Consider the following 24,214-nt stretch of genomic DNA (forward strand, 5'->3'; position numbering starts at 1 on the left):
TATCCAGTTTGTGTCCTCTACAAGAGTAGTGGCTCCTCCTGTAGATTAATATCTTGGTGAAACCCTAACAAGAGAAGAAATCAATAATTATTTAGCTGATGGGCCTTGAATTTCTTTCAAACTGGATCTGTTCTGTGCTCTGTTTTGCCTATCCTGCTATACCCTTAAACATATTGGGGGCTCCTCAACAATTTTCTCATCTCTCTCTCTCTCTCTCTCTCTCTCTCTCTCTTGCTTTTGTCCCTCTTTGCAGGTCTCCAACCTCTATCTCTATGATAGTGTGCTCATGTTGGCCAATGCCTTCCACAGAAAGCTAGAGGACAGAAAGTGGCACAGCATGGCAAGCTTGAACTGCATGAGGAAATCTACCAAGCCTTGGAATGGAGGCCGATCCATGCTGGAGACTATTAAGAAGGTAAGGATAAGTAAAAGGGGACCCAGTGTGCAGACTTGTACACTGAGCAGGCAAGCTTCCTAACTCAAGGAACATGCATTTGTTTTGGCACAACAGGATCAGGGGGAAGTAAGGAGCAATGAGTAAACAGACTGGCCAGAATTCAGGGAGAATCAGGGCAGATCAGCTGAAGAATCCTCAAGAGGTTTTGTAAGTACTTGCAAGAATTGCTTACAAAACCTAGCTAGGTTTATTTATCGCTTCTTCCCTCCCCACAACCAATCCTCCCCTTTCCCAACCCCCCCAAAGCACCTTGGGGATTAGAGAGGTAATAAGAGGTGGTGGAGAGCTCCAGTTGGCACAAGAGAGGCCTGTGCTTCACGATCCCTGGCAGGAGATTTATTATTTTTATTTATTTATTAAATTTATATCCCGCCCTTCCTCCCAGCAGGAGCCCAGCACAGCAAACAAAAACACTAAAAACACTCTAAAACATCTTAAAAACAAACTTTAAAATATATTAATATATAAAACATATTAAAACAAAACATCTTGTTAAAAAACGTCTTCAAAACATCTTAAAAAGCAATTCCAACACAGACATACTGCATGTAATTTGCTGCTGTCATAAGGCTTCTCATTTATTACAAATGACCATGGAGTGTCATTTCTTGCTTGGAATGACTGGATTTGCTGTCCAAATATTTTCTTTCCTGATCAGTTGGAGGTGGCCTAATGTCCTCCTCGAAATGGGGCCACTTTAATTTCAGCAGCCTAGCTTTGAATATTCACATCATTCCTTGTTGTAGCTCTAGGCATGAAGAATGAAAACCATGATTTGTAACATCATTAAAGTATTCATATGTGCAAAACAAACCATGTTTAACTATGGCTTATATCTGCACAAAGGCTTGGTTTTCTTTTAGATCTAAATAAGGTATTTTCTGCTCTGTTGGTTGTCATGGTGCATGTAAAAGCTTCCACAGATGATCACAAGTATTAGGTGGTTTTTGCCCACACTCCCTAATTTCTTCAGAAAATGGATTCTTTTGTTTGTAGACAGTTGTGTGTGGTTGTGGAGCTTATGATAGATGCTATTGCTTTCATTTTAATTTCATATCTTTGCAAGTCACTTTGAGATCTGTATAGAATTGTTTTCTGTCCTAACACGGATGTCACTGTTTCTGTAGGGTCATATCACTGGACTCACAGGTGTTATGGAATTCAGAGAGGATGGTGCTAATCCCTATGTCCAATTTGAAATACTTGGAACCAGCTACAGTGAAACGTTTGGCAAAGATGTGCGGAGGGTAACAATGTTTTCTCTTTTTTTGTAATTTTTTTGTACTTCTTGCTGAAGGCGAATGACATTCTGCTTATCTGGGGGAAATGCTATCATTTTAGAACAAATGGTAGAAGTAGTTTTGCTCACAGCACTAAAGTTGTTAGCTGTGGAAATAATATTTTCTAATATCTCACACACTTAAACCTTGAAAGATAACAATTTTAGACTGTCAGGAGGGAGGCCAGCAAATTATCCTCAAAAGTGCCATACTCTTTAATATATTCCAACACTCTGAGCATAATAGTAGAAATGGTACAACTCTGCTCCTAGGTGTTTCCAGGTGAATTATAGTATAATTGGCAAAACTAAGACTTGTCTACCCAGGAAACTAAGTGAGGTATCATATTTCTAGTCTCTGTAAAATCTTCCAGCAGAGAGAGAGAGAGAGAGAGAGAGATTTAACTATGTAGTAAATTAGATAAATTTATTTTATTTCTATTCCCCCCAAGGCAGCTCGCATTTAAAAATACATCAAATACAATTAGATTGGGCTGTTATCGTGCAGCTACATGTAACATTAGCCTGATGGATGTTGCCCTGTTGTAAAATGTGCTTGAGGGAGATCACATGCGTAAACCTTCCCCCATCCCCTGGTCCTGACCTGTGTTTGCGGGATAAACAGTTGTCTGAAACACAGCACATGGGGGCGTTTCAGAGGGAAACAGCTGGCAGGCAAAAGATTAAGCATTCTCAATCCCACTGCAAAACTGGCCCCTCCCAAGGGTGCTTTGCAACACAGAAGCAGCCATCTAACTAACATTGCACTCATCTACAGTATAGCATGTAGGTTGGGTCTTAGAAGGAAATGCAGGAATAACTGGTGGAAGAGGGAAAGAAGAAATGGAATAACTGGTGACCTTTATAGGGCAGGGCAAACTATGAATGATAAGGTCTCATACATTAAGTTCACTCTTGTTTTTTTGTGACACTCCATCATGGACTCCAGGGCTTAAATTGTGAGAACCTCAACATCATACACTAGGGTCTCCCATAGTGAACTACCATCAACTATATGTGCTCAGGCCTTGGAGCCCTCATCAGGCACAAAAGGGAATACTACAACTTCAGCCCCTGCAGTCGGTAGGCAGCATGAAGAAGCCTCCAGATTGCTTATGTCTGGTGTAAATACATCTGGTCTTCTACCTTTGCCCGGCCAGCAGAATAATAGTTTCTGCTTGCTGCATGCTAAGCTCCACTATTTAACTCAAGCCACTGATCTTTGGGGACCCTAAGCTGGAAGGCCCAGATTTGTGTGCACAGACACCCATGGACCTAGCCGATCTCTGACACACCCTATAGTTTCAATTAATAGGGATATCCTGAGAAGGGGAAATTATTTCCTGGAGATTGTTCCCTCCCTCCCTTTATGTTCATTTTTTTCATTGCTGCTGTTCTCTGAGTTTGCTGCTGCTTTGGTGATTTGTTGTTGTTGTTGTTAGATCTTCCTAGAATACTCATCCTAGCCAATTAAGGATCACATTTTTTAACATTATGATATTAGAATGCTGCTGAGGCAATCAGATTTTGCTACAGGATGATGATACCACAAAAGCAGTTGAGAGTAAGAGTCATGGATCAACAGCACCATAATTCTGATAATCAAATAGGCAGTGAGATTTTGCTATGCAATGATGACATCACAAAGTCATCACAACACATGAGAATCCTACTTCCTGGATCATTACTGTCATCACTTTGATAGGTGAATACTTTTGTTTGCTTGCAGAGCAATCTCTGATAAATTGCTGAAAGGGTTTTCCCACCCCCACTGCTGAATGTTTTTACAGAAAAACAAAAAACACCACACATCCTTTTGACTACTGATTAATCTGCAAGGGGTATAAGGGCATATAGTTTGGTTCATAGAGAATTTTGCCTTAAGGTCAGAGATTGAACTATGTGAACACAAGGCCCATTCCAGTTACGTAAGTATATTTTATTGTGCCTTTTACAAGGGGTAAATGTCTGGTCAGCAGTACAATTCAGGCTTTCTGCAGCAAACATGCTCAAAACAAGATATATATGCATATGCACATCTATAATGATGAAAAAGGGATAATTTAGAAACATGTAGGTGAGATAGGGAAGGATGAAGAAAAACTGATTTCTCCATAGATTTAATGCTATGATGAAGGGCTAGCTAAGACACTCAAGAAATTAAGTAAATGCTGAATTAAACCCTGCTTTGATGAGGTGTCCTTACCCATGTAAATTAAGATTATATATTACAGGTAATTAGATGGTATTGAGAACATAGTCCTATGCTAATACTGCTAAGCAAATAGGATTTCACAAAGCATTATGTATGGTCTTGATTCTGGAAATATATTGTATTCATTTTTTACTAGAACACTGAGATCCATGAGCTAGGGCCAAATGCAGTGCGTACAAGGGAATCACACAAAATAGTTGCTCTTTTGGGGGGGAGGGGGGCTATTACCTACTGCACCCCATATGTTATACACTGAGCTGCATATGCATGTATAAATCTACGTCTGAGTGACTACAGATCGTACACTAACACAAAGCTCTAAAACTGGCCTGCAGAACAGCAGCAGACCTGATGAAAGGCAACCAGTTGTGTTTTTTTTAAAAGTACTACCAGTACTGTACTGTTAAGCATTTTTTTCAGAAGTAAAACACTGAAGCTGAAAGATAAACCGTTTGCCCAATGTATGAGGCAAGTAAGTTTCTATAACACTACCGCCTTTTTGGTGTTGCTCTTGCTAACCAATCAGGAGTCAGAGTCTACCTGAAGACTCTCCAGTACGGGAGAGGCCCCCATTCCTCTGTGTAGTTGGCAACATGGTTGAACCACTCTCGGCGTTTTCTCCTAATGTTCAACTGAAATCTTCACTGCTGAAACATTAAATCCGTGAGATCTAGTTCTACCTTCTGAGCCAGCAGAGAACAAGTCTTTGTCCTCCTATGAGTAGAATATTGGCAAGTGATAACTCTTTATTTAGGATAATTATTTAATTAAAGCTACAGTTCAATGAACACTTTCCTGAGAATAAGTTCCATTGAGCACACTGGGTGATCTGAAAAAATATGCATGTGGCATTTTATATATTATATAAGCACAAAACAATCAACGTTTTTTGGTTTATATTGCATGTTTCAGGATTTTACATTTGTAAGACTGATGCTTTCTAGTAATCCTTACAGGATTAGGCTGTCATTGTTGAGGAAAATAATGTACCCATTGGGGTCTGAGGTATGGTTGCTAGGTCTCCAGTTTTTACCCGGAGACTCTGGTTTATGGGCATCATCTTCCAGTCTCTGGGTGAGTCATCCCAATCTCCAAACTCTTAGCTTTCATTTTTTAAGGGTCTAGGTGTCAGCCCCCCCCCACAACTTCTGTTAGAAGTTGGCTGCTCTAATCCGCATCCTTTCAGGTTTTTAGCCAATAAGTGAAGTCAGGGTTGTGACTGACAGGAGATATGCTGACCTCCAGACAATAACTAGAACCCATTGCAAATCCTGAAAACAATTTCCTTTTCCTGCTTGTCTACATATCAGAAGTTGATTGAGTGAATAACTTTCAGCAATAGCAAAATTGCCTTTCTACAATAATATAGCAGGAAATCTAGAACTGAAGATCACAGCAGGATCTTGGTAGGCATGCACAGTAAACAATTTCAGTTATGATTATAATAATGTACATATAGGTTTTTTAATTACTTGCAAAAATAGCATATTATATATTTTATCTTTCAAATAATTTTTGAACAGATATTTGAAAAATGTACATGCTGCATATTATGGTGCTATTACAATGTATTAAACTTTTCTAATTATAAGCAGTCAAAATGTTTAAATTTTCCTGGCCTTTTGAAGAGAGCAGTTTATTTGTCTAATTCATAGCCTGTTTGCAAATCTTCCCAATATGAAGCTTTAATCCTATACTCAATTTTCTGGGAGTAAAGCTGCAATGGGAGCTGGCAGTAAACCCCATTGAATTCACTAGGACCCACTTTTGAGTAGACATGGTTAGGATTGTGCTGTAAATCACTGGGACTTTTGAGTGACCATAGCACAGGCTTGTGTTGTAAATCCTTCTCTCCCCCTCCAATCTTTTTTTCTTTTTCTTTTTTGGAATTAGGCAGGGCTTACTTAGGTGTCATTGCTTTTATTTGGTAATAAAATTAACATTAGTTTGGTAGACTAATACTGATGTTGTTATTTTTTAAAAAGCTCTGCAATGACCAACTGGTTTTGACAATAAACTGTTATATGGGGTGTATGTATTTTTACATCTCCAGTGTGTGTATATATGGAATCTTTCCAACAATCCTGTGAGGCGGGGTTGGAAACCAAGGCAGCTCACAACAAGAAATAAAACCATTTAAAATCCAATAACCATAAAACAAGCATAAAACACTTGCAAAACAGCTTACAGTGGCATGATTCTGATTTTTGGGTTAGGTGGGTGACGTTTGATATCACTTGAGGTTGCAGTCCTGTGCACACTTCCCTGTTTGAATAAGCCCCATTGAATACATTGGGACTTGCTTCTGAGTAAACATGCATAGGATTGCACTATACATATCTTTACAGGTTGTGTAAATAATACACATCTTTGACAATCATGCTTATATAAATATTCATACTATGTCTCGATATGTATCTTATTTCACACTATGGTTGTACATTATCATTTTTTCTACATTGTAAGTGTGCCCTTCTTCCTTGGGGTGGTCATGGTCCCCCTCCGTTGTTTTCATCCTGAGGGGCAGATTAGGCTAAGAGATGGGGAGTAACCCATAGTTACCAAGTAAACTTTGTAGCTGTTTCCTATTTTAAAATTAATTAAAAATTTATATGAAGGCAGAGTTTATGAAGTAATGCAGATCCACATAATACATTTAAAGCACATCCAACTCGCATTTAAAGCCCATGACTTCTCCCAAAGAATCCTGAAAAATGTAGTTTCCCCCTCACAGTTCTAGTTCCCACCACCCTTTACAGTTCTCATTATTCTGTTGTGGGATTCATGTCCTTAAGATGTGTGTTGAATGTGCTTTAAATGAATAGTGTGGATCTGCCATAGGTGTGCTGTGCATTCATTAGTGAATTGAAAATAACCATTTTAAAATAAACTTTTTTAAACAGGGGAATGGCTGTAGCTCTGTAGTAGGGCCACATGCTTTGCATGCAAAGGTCCAAAATTCAGTCTCTGGAAAAGACTATTGATTGGAATCCTGGAGAGCCAATGCTAGTCCATGTCATCAGTACTGAGCTAGATGATACTAAATGGCCTGTGTCTGTATAAGGCAGATTCCTTTGTGCCTAAAAGAGGAATGAGACCCAACGGCCACAGTGACTCCAATATTTATTTATTTTACTTGCAACATTTATGTGCCGCTTTATTGTAAAAAATTTCAAAGCAGTTTACAGAAGGAATTAAAACAATAAAATTATTGGCAAAAACAGTTAAAGACAAGCTTTTAAAAACATTCAAAATAATAAAACCAACGAGTTAAAAACAGATAAAAAACATAATAACTTCTACATGCCTGGGCAGGCTTGCCTAAACAAAAATGTTTTGAGCAGGTGCCAAAATGCCTACCTAATGTAAATAGGCAGGGAGTTCCAAAGCGTAGGTACTGCCACATTAAAGGATGGATTTCTTACAAGTGGGGCATCCATCTTTACTCCTGAGTGCTCCCATCTAACATCTAACATTGCTCAATGAGGATGGCAAAATGTTGACAGATAACGAGGAAAAAGCAGAACTGCTCAACACCTATTTTGCCTCCGTTTTCTCCCAAAAAGGGAACAGTGTGCAACCTTGCATCGGTAGCAATCTCAGTAAGGGGCCGGGACTGCAGTTCGAGATTGATAAGGAGATAGTCAGGAAATACCTAGTTAACCTAAATGAGTTCAAATCTCCAGGGCCTGATGAACTGCATCCCAGAGTATTGAAGGAACTTGTGGATGTACTCTCGGAACCTCTTGCCATCATCTTTGAGAAATCATGGAGAACGGGAGAGGTGCCGGAGGATTGGAGATGGGCAAACGTCATCCCGCTCTTTAAAAAGGGGAAAAAAGAAGATCCGGGGAATTACAGGCCGGTCAGTCTGACTTCAATACCGGGAAAGATATTAGAACGGATAATAAAAGAGTCCATTGGCAACTATGTAGATGACAATGCTGTGATTAGAAGGAGTCAGCATGGGTCTGTCAAGAAAAAATCCTGTCAAACTAATCTCATCTCTTTTTTTGATCGGGTCACTAGCTTAGTAAATGGTGAAAATGCTGTAGATGTCATCTATCTAGATTTCAGCAAGGCGTTTGACAAAGTCCCCCACAACCTTTTGATTAGTAAACTAGTCAAATGCGGACTACATGGAAATACTGTCAGGTGGATTCACAACTGGTTGGAAAACCGTACTCAAAGAGTGGTCGTCGGTGGCTCTGCTTCGGACTGGAAGGAGGTCTCGAGTGGAGTGCCACAGGGTTCTGTCCTGGGGCTGATACTCTTCAACATTTTTATCAATGACTTAGATGATGGGGTGGAGGGAAGCCTTATGAAGTTTGCGGATGATACGAAACTGGGAGGGATAGCTAACACAATGGAAGACAGGAATAAAATCCAAAGGGACCTGGATAGACTAGAAAATTGGGCTGAAATTAATAAAATGAAATTCAATAAAGACAAATGCAAGATTCTGCATTTAGGCCACAAAAACAAAATGCACGGGTACAGGATGGGAAATACCCGGCTTAGCAGTAGTGCGTGTGAGAAGGACCTTGGAACTGTAGTGGATCGCAAGTTGAACATGACCCAGCAGTGTGATGCTGCGGCAAAAAAGGCAAACGTGGTTTTGGGCTGCATAAACAGAGCTATAGTTTCCAGGTCGAGGGAAGTAATAGTCCCACTATATTCTGCATTGGTCAGGCCTCATCTGGAATACTCATTGGTCAGGCCTCATCTGGAATACTGCGTTCAGTTCTGGATGCCTCATTTTAAGAAAGATATAGACAAGTTAGGGCGGGTTCAGAAGATGGCGACGAGGATGATAGCCGGTATGGAGAACAAGTCTTATCAGGAAAGGTTGAAGGAACTTGGCATGTTCAGTCTGGTGAAGAGAAGGCTGAGGGGTGATATGATTGCACTCTTTAAGTACCTGAAGGGCTGTCACATAGAGGAGGGTACAGATTTGTTCTCTGCTGCCCCAGAGGGTAGGACTAGGTCTAATGGTTTTAAGTTGCAGGAGCGTAGATTCAGATTGGACATTAGAAGGAACTTCTTGACAGTAAGGGCGGTTTGGCAATGGAACCGACTGCCTAGGGAGGTGGTGGGATCCTCTTCGCTGGATGTCTTCAAGCAGAGGCTGGACAGCTATCTGCGGGAGATGCTCTAGCTGTGGATTTCCTGCTGTGAGCAGGGGGTTGGACTCAATGGCCTACAAGGCCCCTTCCAACTCTATGATTCTATGATTCTATGATCTCCACAACACTAGGCTTTCTTCCTACAATGGCCTTCTGGTGACTGACTTGGCCTGTGGGCAGTTCAGCCCTTGTTGCCAGAAGCAAGTAGGGAAGATTAAATGTTCCTTACCCAGGCTCTCAAAGCAAGTGAGAAGGAATGATCCCATCACTTCAGCTGGTCCTGGAAAAACCCTCATTTAGCTAAGATTTCTATCTTAATTTCCAATCAGAGAAATGTTTTTGTTTGAGTGGTATGCTTGAAGCAACTGTGATTGATGCTTAAGGTATCAAGCTTAATGACATCACTAGGACCCACCCCATGACATCACTAGGCCCCACCCCTGACACCTCAGGATTTGGGATGTTTCTGACCTGGCCACCCAAGTCTCAAGACAACGAAATGAAGATCTGCTATATGCAAGCTGTGCTTACTGGATAAGTTCTTGCAAACTGAATTCATCAATAATTAATGGGAGAGGTAGAAGAGGGTAGTGTGTGGGGTGAGCCTGTGGTTTAGTAGTGACATAAAAAGACGCATCTCAAGAAATGCCCTATCCCACCCCCTTATTCTCCAAAGTGTCTCTCTGTCCATCCCTCCACCCACCCATCCTCAATAAAGTAAAAATAAACAAAATGGTGATATGCTGTTCTCAGGTGCAACTCAAATTGGGTTGGGCACAATCTACTTGTGGATTTCAACCAATCAGTTGTGAGTTGAGACCAATGCTTTATAATACACAGGTGTGAAATCATAAACTTTATTTGTTAAGTTTTACAACATTATGCTACCTTTTTGTTGTTAAAATAAACCACTTCAGTTGTTTCTCAATGTGCCTAGAATGGAGGCAAAACTGCCATCTCACACATATTCTTTATTTTACAAGAAACATTCTGTTTTCAGTGATAACATTTATCTTTGGTTATTCATTTATGTTTTTTCATATACTTTATAAAGCTTCATTTTTTAAAAAATATATCTGTTTCTTATAATCAGCCTTATTGTTTCCCTTAACGCTTCCCAAGCAGGTTGCAGATATCACTTCTGGTAGCATCGTAATTTCACTTGGTAGCGGCTGAAACACTGCTTGCTAAGTCTGATGTTTTCATTTCTGTTACTATTTTAAATGAAGTCTCACCATTAGTAAGGAAGCTTGTTTTGAAAACAAGGCACATTGTTTTGAGACTGGATAGTTTTTCAGAGACTTGAAGGTAATATGATAGAGCCATTATCACCCACTGTACATGCTTGGATTTTATTTATTTTTAGTCCTGTTATGGCCTTTGATAAATAGGGTATGCAGTGCTTCAAAAACCTGCAGTACCTACTTAACTCAGAAATAGGGGTGGGTGAATCTGTCAATTTTCTCATTTTTCCAATCTTAAGTTAGTTCTCAACATTTCCACATCACTTTGCAAACTGTTTTCAAAGGTCCTCGGCAAAAATCATTAGCATTTATTCTAATATAATGCAGTTGTATGCAATTTTGCCTAATATACACATATTTGTGAAGCAATTTTCCCTAATCTAGTATATGCATTTTTATGCACACTCCACCCTAGTACATGTATTTTTTGCACATATTACTCGGCTGGAGAACTACATTGTAAAATTTGGAGAAGTGTGAACTTCAAAGGATGGCAAAGTTTCATTTTGTGTATTGTTTTGAGAAGTGTGAATTAGGTAGGTTCTCCTTTAAATGCAAACAGAACTGAATTTCTCCTCCATCGCCACTCAGAGATCATGGCAAGACAGAAAAATAATATTTGTACTTTTGTACTTCTGAACAGTGCTAGCTTTATCATACAACTCAATTGCTGGAGATAAGTGTTAATTTTAAGTGTGTCAAAGGGTTTTTTTCCCTTTACAAATCACGTGCTTTGTCTCTGAGCTATGATTCCAGTGGCTTCTGTATCCCTCCCCACTGTTCAATTATGTTGTATTGCAGTACAAAATAAAGGGATGGTGTACCAGACCTTACATATACTATAGTGATGATAGTTTATGGTTTGGTGTTTTGGTTCAGATTTGCATATATATTATACTAATGATAATCCTGTGTGTGGTTTTTCAAAAAGATGTGTGATCTTGTTCCATAATATCCTTTTAAGCTCAGTATAGGCAAGTAGTTATTACAGGAGGACCTCTTTCAGGAGGTGATGGAGGGTGGTGGCTCCGACACCTAGCTATCATTCCAAAATGCTGCCTAGGAGTCTCATTACACAGCCACCACTTCCTCCAAACATACCTCTTGCCAACTGAGGGAGAAACTGATACTGTCCAAAGGGTCAGATTTGGCCCTGAGGCCCGTAGTTGTCACCCATCTAATCTAGGCATACAAATTCATGCTAACAGATCATTTCTGTTACTGGATTCTTATGTGATTAAATTTTCCAAGTATAAATCAAACTGGACTCTTTGTTTGCAAGATGTATCACTCCATGGCAATCTTACCAAGATTAGTTTATTTCAATAGTTTTCTTTCACTGCAAAGCAAGCTGTGATATTCCCTTGATATTTTGAGAATCCATTGAGATCACAAATGGGATATCATGACATACCTGAAAGACTACAGAAGGGGAAATGGTACGAAATGGGGGGAAAGCTAATAACTAAAAGTGCTTCCTAATTTGTCTATGTGTTTGTGAAACACATTTAATGAAATTTAATTATATAATTTAGAACGCACTCCAGATTGGGGAGAGTGGAATCAGTCTAAGCACTAATAAACATTTCTGTAATAATAAGCCAATGGTTATGAGCAAAGCCCTTATTTTCAAGTATAAAAATAAACAGTGGTCCTCAAAACTCCTTACCTTGGGTGTGTGATCCTAGGGTTAAATTTTACAAGATGTGACACAGGAGATCTTTTACTAGAATCTTCCATGGATTTTGTTTAACTAATTAGAATCCCCATAAGGCTACTTTCAAGACTGGGAAAGTAGCACTATGGTGTTTATCCTTCTGTGCCCTTTCCCTAATCTAAAGTCATCTCCCAAAGCTGTTAACTTTGGGGGGGAGGGGGAAGTGAGATTTAGACTAAGGAAAGGGGCATGGGAGCAATATGTTAGCACCCTCACCCAGACTGTAATTTTTCCGTTGTTGAAATCAGCCCAATAGAGCTGCTAAGTACCAAAACAAAAACACAGAAGATCCTATTCATGGGTCTATTGCATAATGTCCACTTTTGGCTCCTAGTGAAACTCAGTTAAAGTTGTAGGGGGAGAAAAACTTAATAAGAGTGAAGGGTTTGAGAACTGCAGTCACAACGGAGTTCCAGCACCTTTTGTGCAAGGCCTTTTGTAATGGGATATAATATTTACAGAGGTGTTCTGAATAGTGCATGCTTAACAGTTTTGGAACTGATTTAGGGCCAAACTAGAGATGAAGTTAAATGCTGCTGGCAGGGGCTTCCTTTACAAATAGCAGTGGGAAGAGTGGATGGCACCCCATCACCCCAACTTCATAAAGGACTGTTACGAAGGGACCTTGAGCTTCCTCATGAGCATAGCTCGCTAGAAATCCAAGTTCCCCTAAAGAGAGCAGCGGGATCTTTTGCTGGAGCTACCCGCATGTCACCCCCCCAGAGCATGTATAATTTTACCCTTAACCCAATAACACATACACTGAAAGTAAAATAGTGGTTTTATTAAGAGAAGAAACAAGGAAAAATATTGCAGTTAACAATGAGTAGCTCTCTAACTATGATTCATTTATTCAGCAACACTGGATAGACTAAAGCAAAGAGACTAACTCTATGAACACCTTCACATTAAGTTCACCCAAACAGAAAGAGAAGGGAAAAAAGGAAAGAAAAAGGCCCAGATAGTTGCATATACCTTTCCTGGAGAGTTGCTGCAAAACTAAGGCTGAGAGAGAGAGACTTTCATATCTAGCCCAGTGAGCCAAAGCTCCGCCCTTTGTAACCAGCACCAGATTTGAAATTTCTCACCCAAATCCATAGTTCTGAAATTGTCCCAAAGATGCTAGCGTGCGTTGGTAAGAAAAGCAGCGGTTGGAGCCCTCCAGAAGAGGAACTCCCCTCCCCTTCTCACTCCTCATGTTTTATACCTTTTTCTAACTAAACTGACCCCAATGTAAATGTGATCAGGAAGGTGTGGACCCACTCATTTCCTGATAAATTCCCGGATTATAGGTGTGATCTCCCTGATGTAGATTCCTGATGATTCCCCAAGGTGAAGATTATCACAATCCTTGTGTAAAACAGTTTCTTCGTTTGACAGGAGTTTATCCTATCTTCTCCAAAGGCTTAAAAATGCACAACACCTCCTAGTTTGAAAGGAGCTATTCTGTTTCCTCCTGATGGCCTAGATTATCATAAACATTTCCTTTGTTTGAAAGGAGCGCCTATTCTTACTGGGTGACAAATCCAAATTTCCATGGGAGTCAGGAAGTCTGTACCTTCAGGCATTGCAAGATATGTGCTCAGCGGTCACAGAGGGGCTGTTTCCCAGGAATCTTTGCTGTTGCAGGCCTTTCCAAACTTTGGTTCACAGAGATGAATCAAAGATTAAAAATTCCAAATATTTGAGTCCTCATAACAGTCCCCCCCTCGTTAATGAGCGTGTTCAATCACGCGTAATTAACACTTCCTTAACTTGTTCTGGAACTTGATGCGTTCCTCCAGCTTCCTCAGATTTCAAGCCTGGGATATCATCCATTTGATCAAAACTCGCATTCCAATTATTGCCACACACTGTCCAATTAATATGACCCCAATTGGATGCATCATAATTGTCAAAAGCCCCAGAAGAATCTTGGCTCCATCCAAACAATGCATCCTACCATGTGTACTATATCTTTAATTTTGGCTGCAATTCCAGTATTAGCTTGATATTCATGCTTTACCTGTAAAGTAACTTGTTCCCCCATCTTTTTAACTCTTCCCAATTGTGTCTGAAATGTAGTGTGTGAAAACAACCCCTGTAAATCTTTAAGGCCATATCCTAGAGATACTGGAATGATTCTTATTATGAAACTCTGGGCATAATTGGATCTTTTGAAGTGTCCAAAGAGGGACTTGAAAAGAAAAGTCACTTCCTAATTAAAATATAGCAAATACATACATTAAAGAAAAATTGATGATGTACAAATACCATTGCTCATTATTACACACATTCTCATACATCCATTGGCTTGACACACATTAACTAGACAACCGGTTGTCTCACACACACACATTCTTTCCCCACACAGACCAGAGCAAACCATTCCTTGATAATTTAGAGAAAGCAGTAGAGATAAACAGTAAATTACCCTTCATCATAGCATTCACAATTAATAGGAAAGTAAAGGTTGAATAGTCAGAACGTTAAACATTATAAGACCCAACACAAACTTATACAAATCTGCTTTGTTCAATGTTTACATTATACATTGATTATGACAAGAGCAGTCCTTTCAAGCTTGGAATGAAATTACCTTTAAACACAAAGTTCATCCTCAGAAAGTTGAATGCTTCTGTTAGGTGAATGCTGACTTAAGTCTGTAGATTGTTTAGTAGTTGAGAATGTTGGAAATGCAACAACAACAAAAAATCAACCCCCATGTGACATTGAAGCACTGCAAGCTTCATCTTGCCTCATATTTAAAGTTGTTAAACACATCAAGCAGGAAGTTGAATCAGGAGCACAGGAGATCATGGTACCAAGTAGACAGGAACATAACAAAAATGCAGATTGTTCTGTTGATCTAAGAACACAGTAGTTTGGTTTTGCTGTCATCTATTCTTTGGTTTGGATGGCAATTTAGGAATTGGAAAACTTTCTACTTCATTGCTGGCCATACGTAGAGTTCTACATCTTACAAATGCCTCCAAAAAGCCCCCAAATTTAGAGCTGCCACCAGGCATCTGAATCCACTCTAACCCTGCACTGCTTTTGCACTTTTACACCACCATTGAACTTAAACCTTTTATTAGTTGGATTAATCTGTTTGGGCATTGTTTCCCTCAGTCACTGCCTCTCAGCCTCAGAGGAAGGCAATAGTAAAACCACCTCTGAATACCATTTACCATGAAAACCCTATTCATAGGGTCGCCATAAGTCAGGATCAACTTGAAGGCAGTCCATTTCCATTTCCAAACATTATTGCACAGAAATAAATCCTGTTGAACTCGAAAAGTATGCAAATGATCAAACCCACTCTCCCTTCTTCTCCCTTCTTCTCCCTTCTATCCCCTCCCTCTTGCCCCACCCCTCCCCCTTCCTTTGCCCCTCCCCCATCCCCATCCCCTTCCAATCCCCTCCTTCCCCTTCCCCTTCCCCCTCCTCCCCCTCCCCATGGTCAGTTTCACCTATCTTAAGTATGACTGCATGGGAGTAAATCCCATTGAACTCTATAAGCATGGAAATGATCAAACCTGCCCTCCCTCCCCCTCCCTTTGCCACCCTCCAATCTGCTCCTGCCCCTTCCTGCTCTTCTTTCTCCTCCCCCATGGTCAGTTTTACCTATCCTAATCATGATTGTATAGGAGAAAATCCCATTGAACACAATAAGCATGCAAATGATCAGACCTGCCTTTCCCCTCTTTCCCTTCCCCTCTCCTCTCCCTTCCTCCTCCCCTGCTCACTCCAGCCCTCCCTCCCTCCCCCCAGTCAGTTTTACCTATCCTAAGCATGATTGCACAGGAGTAAATCCCACTGAACCCAATAAACATGCAAATGATCAAACCTGTCCTTCTCCTCCCCTCCCCCTCCTGCCTGCTCCCATCCCCCTCTTCCCATCTGGTCTCCTGCTCCCCTGGTGCATTCACTATAGCTGCCCAATTTCCCTGCTTTTTAAAGTTTGATAGAAATATCTGTTGGCTATAGGTACGTTTTTAAACTGCAGTGTTTTTTGCCTATTAGTGAATATTAATTGTATTCACAGAATGTGTGAAGCCAGACATAAAATTTGTAGATCAACAGAACTGTTTGGAAGTATTTCCACTATGTTTAATGCATATACACCATTTCCACTTAGGGACAAGTTCAAAGATAAAGAGTTCTGTCTCTTTGTAGAAGAAGCTGATTGTGGAGGGCACTGAAAAATGTCTTCTATATATCTGCCCTTTCAAACAGTTCTGCCTTTTAAATAAATATTTAAACATGTTAGGGTTTAAAAATAATTGTTATTAAAAAAGATAATAGGTGGAGATGTATAAAAGATAGAAATACTGCCTGCCTGCAGTATAGTGGGAGAATTAAGGCTGATAGCTTACCGACACAGCATTTAAGTTGAAATAAAGTAAATTTGTCCTGCAGATTTTGAAGCCAGGAGAAAGACAGGCTTATGAAAGCTTATGCCACAAAAAAACTGTTAGTTTTCAAGGGGCCACAAAACTTTGTGTGTGTATTTATAGTAATGGATTAGTACAGCTACTCTTCTCGCTCACACTCAACTCGAAGAACCCTACTTTGTATCTTAATTCAAGAGAAAGCATGCCAAGTTGAGGCAGGACACAAGCTACGGTGGAATGCAAGCTGAGAAATATGAGTGGGCACCCAGTTGCAATGGCAGAATGCATATGCTTCAACACACGTTCCAAACTAACTTTTAATAAGCTCATTCCACCATGAGATCAATCAAATCCTAGAAATTACCTTTGTGACATGACTTATAACCACATTCTCAGTTTAGCACAATAGGGTTGGATGTTATTAGCCACCATAATAATGTACATGTAAGCTCATTTGTTTTAAATTAATAAATAACAGGTATCATCTTAGGTTCATTAAATTCAGAAAGTCAAAGTGCAATATCATGTATTCACTTGTAGCTGAAACATTCATCCAGTGTTAATGACAAGTAACAAAGAATGCCCACTGTGATCCTTTACATGTACCCTAAACAGGTGTAGTTGCTGCTGCCTCTGTTATAGTCATTTGGTTAACATCTAATTTGGCCCTGTGGTTCTCACACAGCCACTGAAATCTGTAAAGGCTTTCACCCATGTTTCCTCTAAACAGCATGTATAAGTGACGCTTCAAGTCTGTTGTCTTACATGGTATGTGGTTTAGAGGAACTAAGTGGATTTATGCCTTTACAAAAAACCCTACCAGTGTAGGTTGTTGTGGGATGCCTGTCATGTTTCTTATTTTTGGCCCTTTCATGGTCTCCAAGGGTGAACAAAATATGTAAAAATTGGGAGACAGAAGTTTATTTTGTATAGAAAAAACATCAGCTAGAAGATGCCAGCTGCTGTAAGGGTTAAGTTTCTTTCACTCCTCTTCCCTCCTTCCTAACTTGAAGACTGGGCGATCTCTCACCTCTTTGTTTACACAGCTGTCAGGGATGGCTGCTGAGTCTGGGAAGACAGCCAAGAGGAGAGAGCATGCTGAACTGATGGTTTTTTGACGCATTCATCGTAAACCCTGTCACGCATGTAAAAGGCGACAGGAATTAAACTTGTCAAGCAGTGGGAAAGCCCCCCCCCATGTGTGCAGCCTTGAGCTCGCCTATAGAAGAGCTGGAACAGAGCTTTTTGTGGCCAGTCTTTGTAACTGAGCCAAAGAAGGCCAGTCTTCACAACTGCGCCAAAGAAGAGAAGCCAGTTCTAGTGACTGAGCTGAAAAGGCCACACTGAAGTCTGCTGAACAAAGAATATTGAAGCAAGTCTAAGAGGCTAAAGATAAGATTGCAAAGCCACAGAAGTTGCTGAAGAAAATTAATAAGTGAAGGCTACTGAAGCAAGTCTGCTACAGATGGCTGAAGATAAGATAAGCCTGTCCTTGAAACTGAAGCAAAGACACTGCCTTACACTGAAGCCAGACAACCTGAGCAACATGAGCCCCACACAAGTGTGAGAGCACTCCTTTTCTGGAAGTAAAAGTCTGTATTGAACTTTAGCAGATATGGATGCTTAGAAGCCCACTTTTCTGGAAGTAAACGTTTGTATTTGAAGTTTAGCAAGCATTTAACTCTGCAAAAAGTATAAAAAATGTATATATCCCCACATGTGGTGTTACACAAAGTTTTAAGAACCTTTAGCTACGGCTAAAGAGAGAATAATTTTATAAAGTTTAAGACCCTTTGACTGTGGCCAAAGAGAGCATTGTTTGTACAAGCGAGAAATGTATAAAACCGTTTGAACACATAGAAGTGCATAAAGCTGTTCGTATGGGGCTGTTATTGGATAAAAAGTTATTTGCCAGCCGTACTAACGCACTGTGTTACTGCCTCACAAATATATAAGCCTCACAATATATAAGCACTAACTAATTAGTGAATTTGTTAAAGCTAGCCATGTGCCATTTTAACCATTTTGTTACCAATTGAAGCCAGCTATGGGCCGCTTTAAACATTTAGTTCCAAGTGGAAGCCAGCTACATGCCACTTTTCCCTGTAAGTTATAAGCTAAGAGCCAGCTATATGCTTGTTTAAATATTATGCCCTGGCTATGGGCAGCAATATGGCTGTTTAAGTTACTGGCTAAGGCCAGATTCTGTCTACAACAATGTATGCACAATTTCTGTATTTTTAGTCTAAACTAGATCTTAATTATAGAAATAAAGTAATATATTTTGATTTTCCACTGTGGAACTCTGTTATATTTCCTGCTACATCCTCAGTCCCGAAGAGAACTTGGGTAGGATTTCTTTTTCTAGATTTACCTAGCCAGTCGTTTGCTATCGATAAGAGGACTCACTTAGGAGTGGATAAAGTTTGGCATATAGTACTCTGATTAGACATAAGCCTAGAAAGAACATGTAGAACCCTCACTCCTTTGCATCTACTAGATAAGGGTCCAGCCGGTAACAAGGTGAACGAGGCAGTTGAAACTATGCCACAGCAGGTGTGAACTTAGTGTCTCAACTTATCATGTACGTGCATATGTCAAATATTGGATTGGTTCTTTGTCTTGTACTTCTCATGCTTCAACCAGATGGTCTGGGGTGTGTGTGTGTGTATCATGCGCTCCAGGAATTGAAGGAGAAAATTACATCGTGGCATCACAAACAACTTTTCACTGACACACAGGAAATTTGTAGAAAAGTTTTCTGTGGCTGTTCACAACCTTCACAGACCCTGAAGTGAGTTGCCACCCAGTATTGGAAGAGAGAATCACCAGACTGCCCTGGTAATTGCCAAACACTTCTCTTTCCCCACATTGTGCTGTATGGGACTGGTAGTGACAACATTGTCTTGAAAAGAGGGGAAATGGAATGACTCTATCTTTTGCAGCCCAGGCTGTGCTGTAAATCAGAGCACTGACCGAAAGAGTCACCCAAACTGCCTGCGAAATTGGGTGACTCTTTCCTCTTTTGCAGCCAACACAGTGGTGCGACTTTGTAGCACGGTAATGGCCAGAAAAGAGGGAATTGCACAATATACTCTGTCTGTCTGTCTCTCTGTGTGTCAGTTCCAGCCAGTACTGTACTATGAGTTGCAGCACTGTTTGGGCTGGAAGAGAAGTCCTTCTTTCCTTTGGCTCAATGGGCAAACATTGGCCTTCTTTGAAGCCCCGTCCCCCCTCCCAGGTCTAGGGCTTTGGCTCAGTCGTGCTTTCCAGAGCAGTGAAGGTGAATTCAGATCACCCTCACTGCATTTGCTATATCTGTCTTCACCCTAAGTCCTACAGCACTGCAGGATTAAGACCCAGTGTAGTGATGTTCTTCACTTCTTAGATGAGACTCATTCAGAAATCTTTTATTTTTTCTGGTAAAAGACCTGCCATCAGTGGAGCTCTGTTCATAATACACTACCAACATCACTAGATTTCTTTTCACGAGTTCTTGTAATCAGTAATCTGATATATATGAATGATTTTGATTATTGTACTTGCTAATAAAATTTTTAGTGTCATACTTTTGGAGCCAAGTCCTTTTTCTCACAAACCCCCTTGATTTCAATGGCTCTACTATAGATTTACACGGGTGGAATCTGAGTCAGAATTTCCTTTTTTAGTACAGCAAGTCAAATTTCTGATGTACTTAATGGCATATTACCTCACAACTGCACCTGAGTATAGGATTCATCAGTCTTTTAAGATCAGCTTGCTTCCCACATGCATCCTTTTGACAGTTACTTTAAATTATTAGCATCAGAATGAATGGATCCTGAAACTGATGTTACAGAAAGCTTTATCTGCATTAAAGTAATGCATCATGTCCTAGTTTAATCTTCCTTCTGTGTAATTCGGTGGTGTGTTTTTCTTTGGGAAGAGGGAGTTTCTGACACAAGATGCCAATGTGCATCCAATGCTTGGCAGACTAATATATCTGGTTCTGTATTTCTAGACAGACAGAGGAAATACTGCTAATAATGCATTAATGTATGAGATAGTCAAAGCTTTTCTTTTTTTAAAAAGTGAAACAGAAAAATAAACTTGCAAATAAAGATAAGTAGGAATTTTTCCCATTATACCAGCTGGAGTTTAGGAGTACTTGGAATCCTTATTGTTAGAACTATCAACTGATTACTCATCTTTGTATATATATATATATATGAAGATGAGTAATCAGTGATGTTTTAGTTATGTGCCTATATATATATATATATATATATATATATATATATATATACATACATACATATATATACATACATACATATATATATATATATATATACATACATACATACATATATATACATACATACATATATATATATAAGCACATAACTAAAACATCACAAGCAACCACAAAAGCACTTTCTTCTGTAACTCAAAAATTAATAAACAAAACTGTTCTTCATCTTTCTGTTTCATCCTACAATAACACACAGACATCAAAATAGCCTTAAAAATTAAACAACTGTGCCTTTCAGTCTCATTCCCAATCAGCTAAAGCTTACTTGATTAATCTGCTTATTAAAACAATTAATAGTTTTAATCCTAATAATGGATACCTGTGAAACTTTACCAAAAAAGCCAGCAGCAACAGACAACATAAGCTGCATTTCTGTGGAGTGTATAGGTGAATGCTCTTCTATGCTTATTCACTTTTCCTACATATGAAGCCGTGGTCTCTGTTTCTTTGAAGAGCAGAGTTATGCATGAGCTCAATCTGTAGGCCACTTCAAATATACAGTTGCCCACACATTTTCTCACTTCAGCTCACATGAGTGATCTATTCATGAACAATGTAAAATGTTGTTCAGGAATTAATGAAGCACTATCACATAATGTATTTTCCTGATAAGTTCTTTCCCCAGTATTTGATATTTTTCTGACTGGCATATAATGCTTCTCATGCAATCTGCTCGCATGTGGAGTAACACGCACACCCATACACCATAAGAAGTCTACAATTTTAACATGTGAGTGTTACTTTTTTAAAGAAGTGTTTGGTGTTGTCCTAAGAATGGCAACCATCATTGCCAGGATGCCCTCAAAGAAGACATTCCTTAACAGAATTGGAAGAGTATCTGGAGAGACACTGAACTCTTGAGTGATTCAGCAGTGGGTCTCACACCATATGCATGTCCCACTAGTTAAACGTCCTAATCACGCATCTGCACATAAACCACTTATTCTCATATAAATATTTTCTGACCAAGGAAAGCCATTCAAATGCTTTGCTAGGTAAATCAAAGATCTGTTTTTGGTAATGTCGAAAGGGAGAAACAACTGATCTTAGCAATAACCTTTATATTTGTGGATGGTGGGAAGAGAAGAGATAATCAGAAGCTGAAAAGGTAATGTGTCTGGACTTGCTGACAGGCTGGGGTACCTGTGCTATCAGATGTTTTGACTGTTAAACTTTTAGCCATTTTCAAAATATATGAACTTTCCACAGAATGTTTTACAGTATGAGAACTCTGCTTAAACGGACTTCCCGGAAGGATTGCTCTGCCTGTGGCTGCCTCTGAGATGAGCTCTGTCTCAGAGGAAGCTTTTTTCAGTTTAAAATCAGTCAAAAGGGAACTTTGACTGGTATAAATGTTCTCCCAGGCAAGGGTGAACCGAAGATTATCCACAGAAACTTCGTTGGGCTGTCAGTGGCTGGAATTGATCAGGAATTCCCTGGGAAAAGAAGGCATACCTAGCAGCCGAGGACAGAGTTAGGACTTCCAGCAAGCTGGGCTGAAAAAAAGCGAGACGTTTTTTCTTTTAAATGATCCACAACGGGCGAGCTTTCTTCTGTCTAATCTTATCATTTGGCTTAAATTACTACAGTAAAAGAGATTTGTTTAAGAATCAGCAATCAAGATACCTGGGTGAGTTACACTTCTCTCTTTTATACAAGGAATTAAGGAGGAGGAAAGAAAATTTAAAAAGCTTATCTTATTTTTTATGGCAAAAAGCTGGCCTGAATTTGGAAACTATAAAGATTAAAACGGATGAGGGGCAACTTACCCGAAGAGAAAATCTGATTTAGATTATTATTTGATTGATATATGTCTGGGACTACTTTTTCTTGGACTACTTTCTTTAGACGAATCTGCTGTTCGTGTATGTTACTAATTGTTCGGCGCTGTGAACCAAATTTGTTTTGCATTCTTGGACGTGCAGGAGATAAGAACTGTGCTGGCCAGATGATGTCAACAGGCCTGGAATATTAACTCCCTTATTGCTGGAAAAAGAAGCAAATTACTCTTTGCTTGGGAATTGTGGCTATATTGGAAATTTGAAAGGTTTTTTCTTCGGCTTTAAGAATGACAATCAAAGAAGTGGCAGAGACCCTGGATGTACCCCTGGAAGGGTTTTCCCCTCTGGATATGTTTCAGAAGATAATGGACGAGATTAAGATAACGAAACAAGAACTGGGACAGAGTAGACAAGAGATGGCAACTGAATTTGGTAAAGTGAAACAGGAGCTGAAAGAAATAAAGGATTATATGAGAAAAGAAGCAGATGGACAAGCAATAGAAGATGAAAAAGAAATTAAAGGGAAGGAGCAAATTCTGGAGATTGGATCAGATATATCAAATGTGGAATTGGAAAAAGATTTGGACTTTATGGCAAAAATTAAAGGGAGGATGCAAGTCCTGGAGATTGGAACAGATATATCAAGTGTGGAACTGGAAAAATATTTGGAGTTTGTGGATCCTGGAGATAAAGATTACTGTTTGGAATTCGGCGTTGTCCCTGGAGAAATTGATGAAGATATCAGAGATAAAGCTATCAATGTTTCGATGGAATTTCTGGACTGGAATGATTTGATGGAACTTGAAATAGAGAAAATTTATAGAATTAATTCCAGATATGTGACAATGGAAAAACTCTCAAGAGATGTGCTAGTGCATTTCGTAAAAAAGAGGAACGGAGATATGACTTTACAACAATATTTCAGCAACACATTCAGAATTGATGGCAAGGAAATATTTGTGATGAAGGAAATTCCCATCAGACTCTTACTATATGACTATGACTATGACAGCAAGATTATTATGGGTGCAAGGATGGAAGTTGGAAGATGGAATTAACACTGATAATGGAAAAAATGGCTATTGAAATTACTGGACCTAGCAGACTTGATGAGATGGATTAATTTGACATGTTTATTTGGAGAAAAATCGATGGATATATTTCTCAAGGAGTGGAAACCTCTCTTTGACTTTTTGCGGAAAGAATAAAGTGATGTTAATGAGATTTGATGATTAATTAAGATAACTACTGGAGGAAAGTGATTTTGTAATATATTAAGAGACAGGTTTGTTATATATCATAGACCTATAACTGATCTGCGACAAATCGGAAGTCAACATTTTATTGTTTAATTTGTTTCTTTTTTGTTTTGTTTTGTGTTTGAAAATTTGAATAAAATTAATGAAAAAGAAAAGAGAACTCTGCTTAAACGAAGAGGAGCTCTGGCAGTCAGTATTTGTATACTTCAACATGATCCTTGTTCTTTTCAATCAGAGGTGCTACTTCATTGCATCTGCTTGATGTGGCTTTCAGCACAGTGTCTATTGTGTCCATCAGATTTCTCAGACATTTCATTCAAAACAACGAGCATATCCCTAGACAACATAGTTGTAGAGAAAAGCTTAACAGAGTAATTGCAGTCAGTAGTATAATCGTGTGAGTCAACATTCCATTACTTTTTTGGTAGCCGGTAGACATGTGATAGTGCAAAGTGGTAAACATATT

At 39.4% G+C, this 24,214-nt stretch overlaps 1 protein-coding gene across 4 annotated transcripts in view; it reads left to right on the forward strand.

Moving 5' to 3' along the window:
• GRID1 (glutamate ionotropic receptor delta type subunit 1) overlaps positions 1-24,214 on the forward strand; it is a 1,096,368-nt gene that overhangs the window by 907,990 nt on the left and 164,164 nt on the right. For all 4 annotated transcript variants that reach the window (XM_061635045.1, XM_061635047.1, XM_061635044.1 and 1 more), the window contains 2 exons: positions 254-415; positions 1,585-1,704. In XM_061635045.1, the coding sequence (XP_061491029.1) occupies positions 254-415; positions 1,585-1,704 (282 nt within the window). The remainder of the gene's footprint in view (positions 1-253; positions 416-1,584; positions 1,705-24,214) is intronic.

The sequence above is a fragment of the Rhineura floridana genome, chromosome 7 (assembly GCF_030035675.1).
Source record: "Rhineura floridana isolate rRhiFlo1 chromosome 7, rRhiFlo1.hap2, whole genome shotgun sequence".
Taxonomy (NCBI): Eukaryota; Metazoa; Chordata; class Lepidosauria; order Squamata; family Rhineuridae; genus Rhineura; species Rhineura floridana.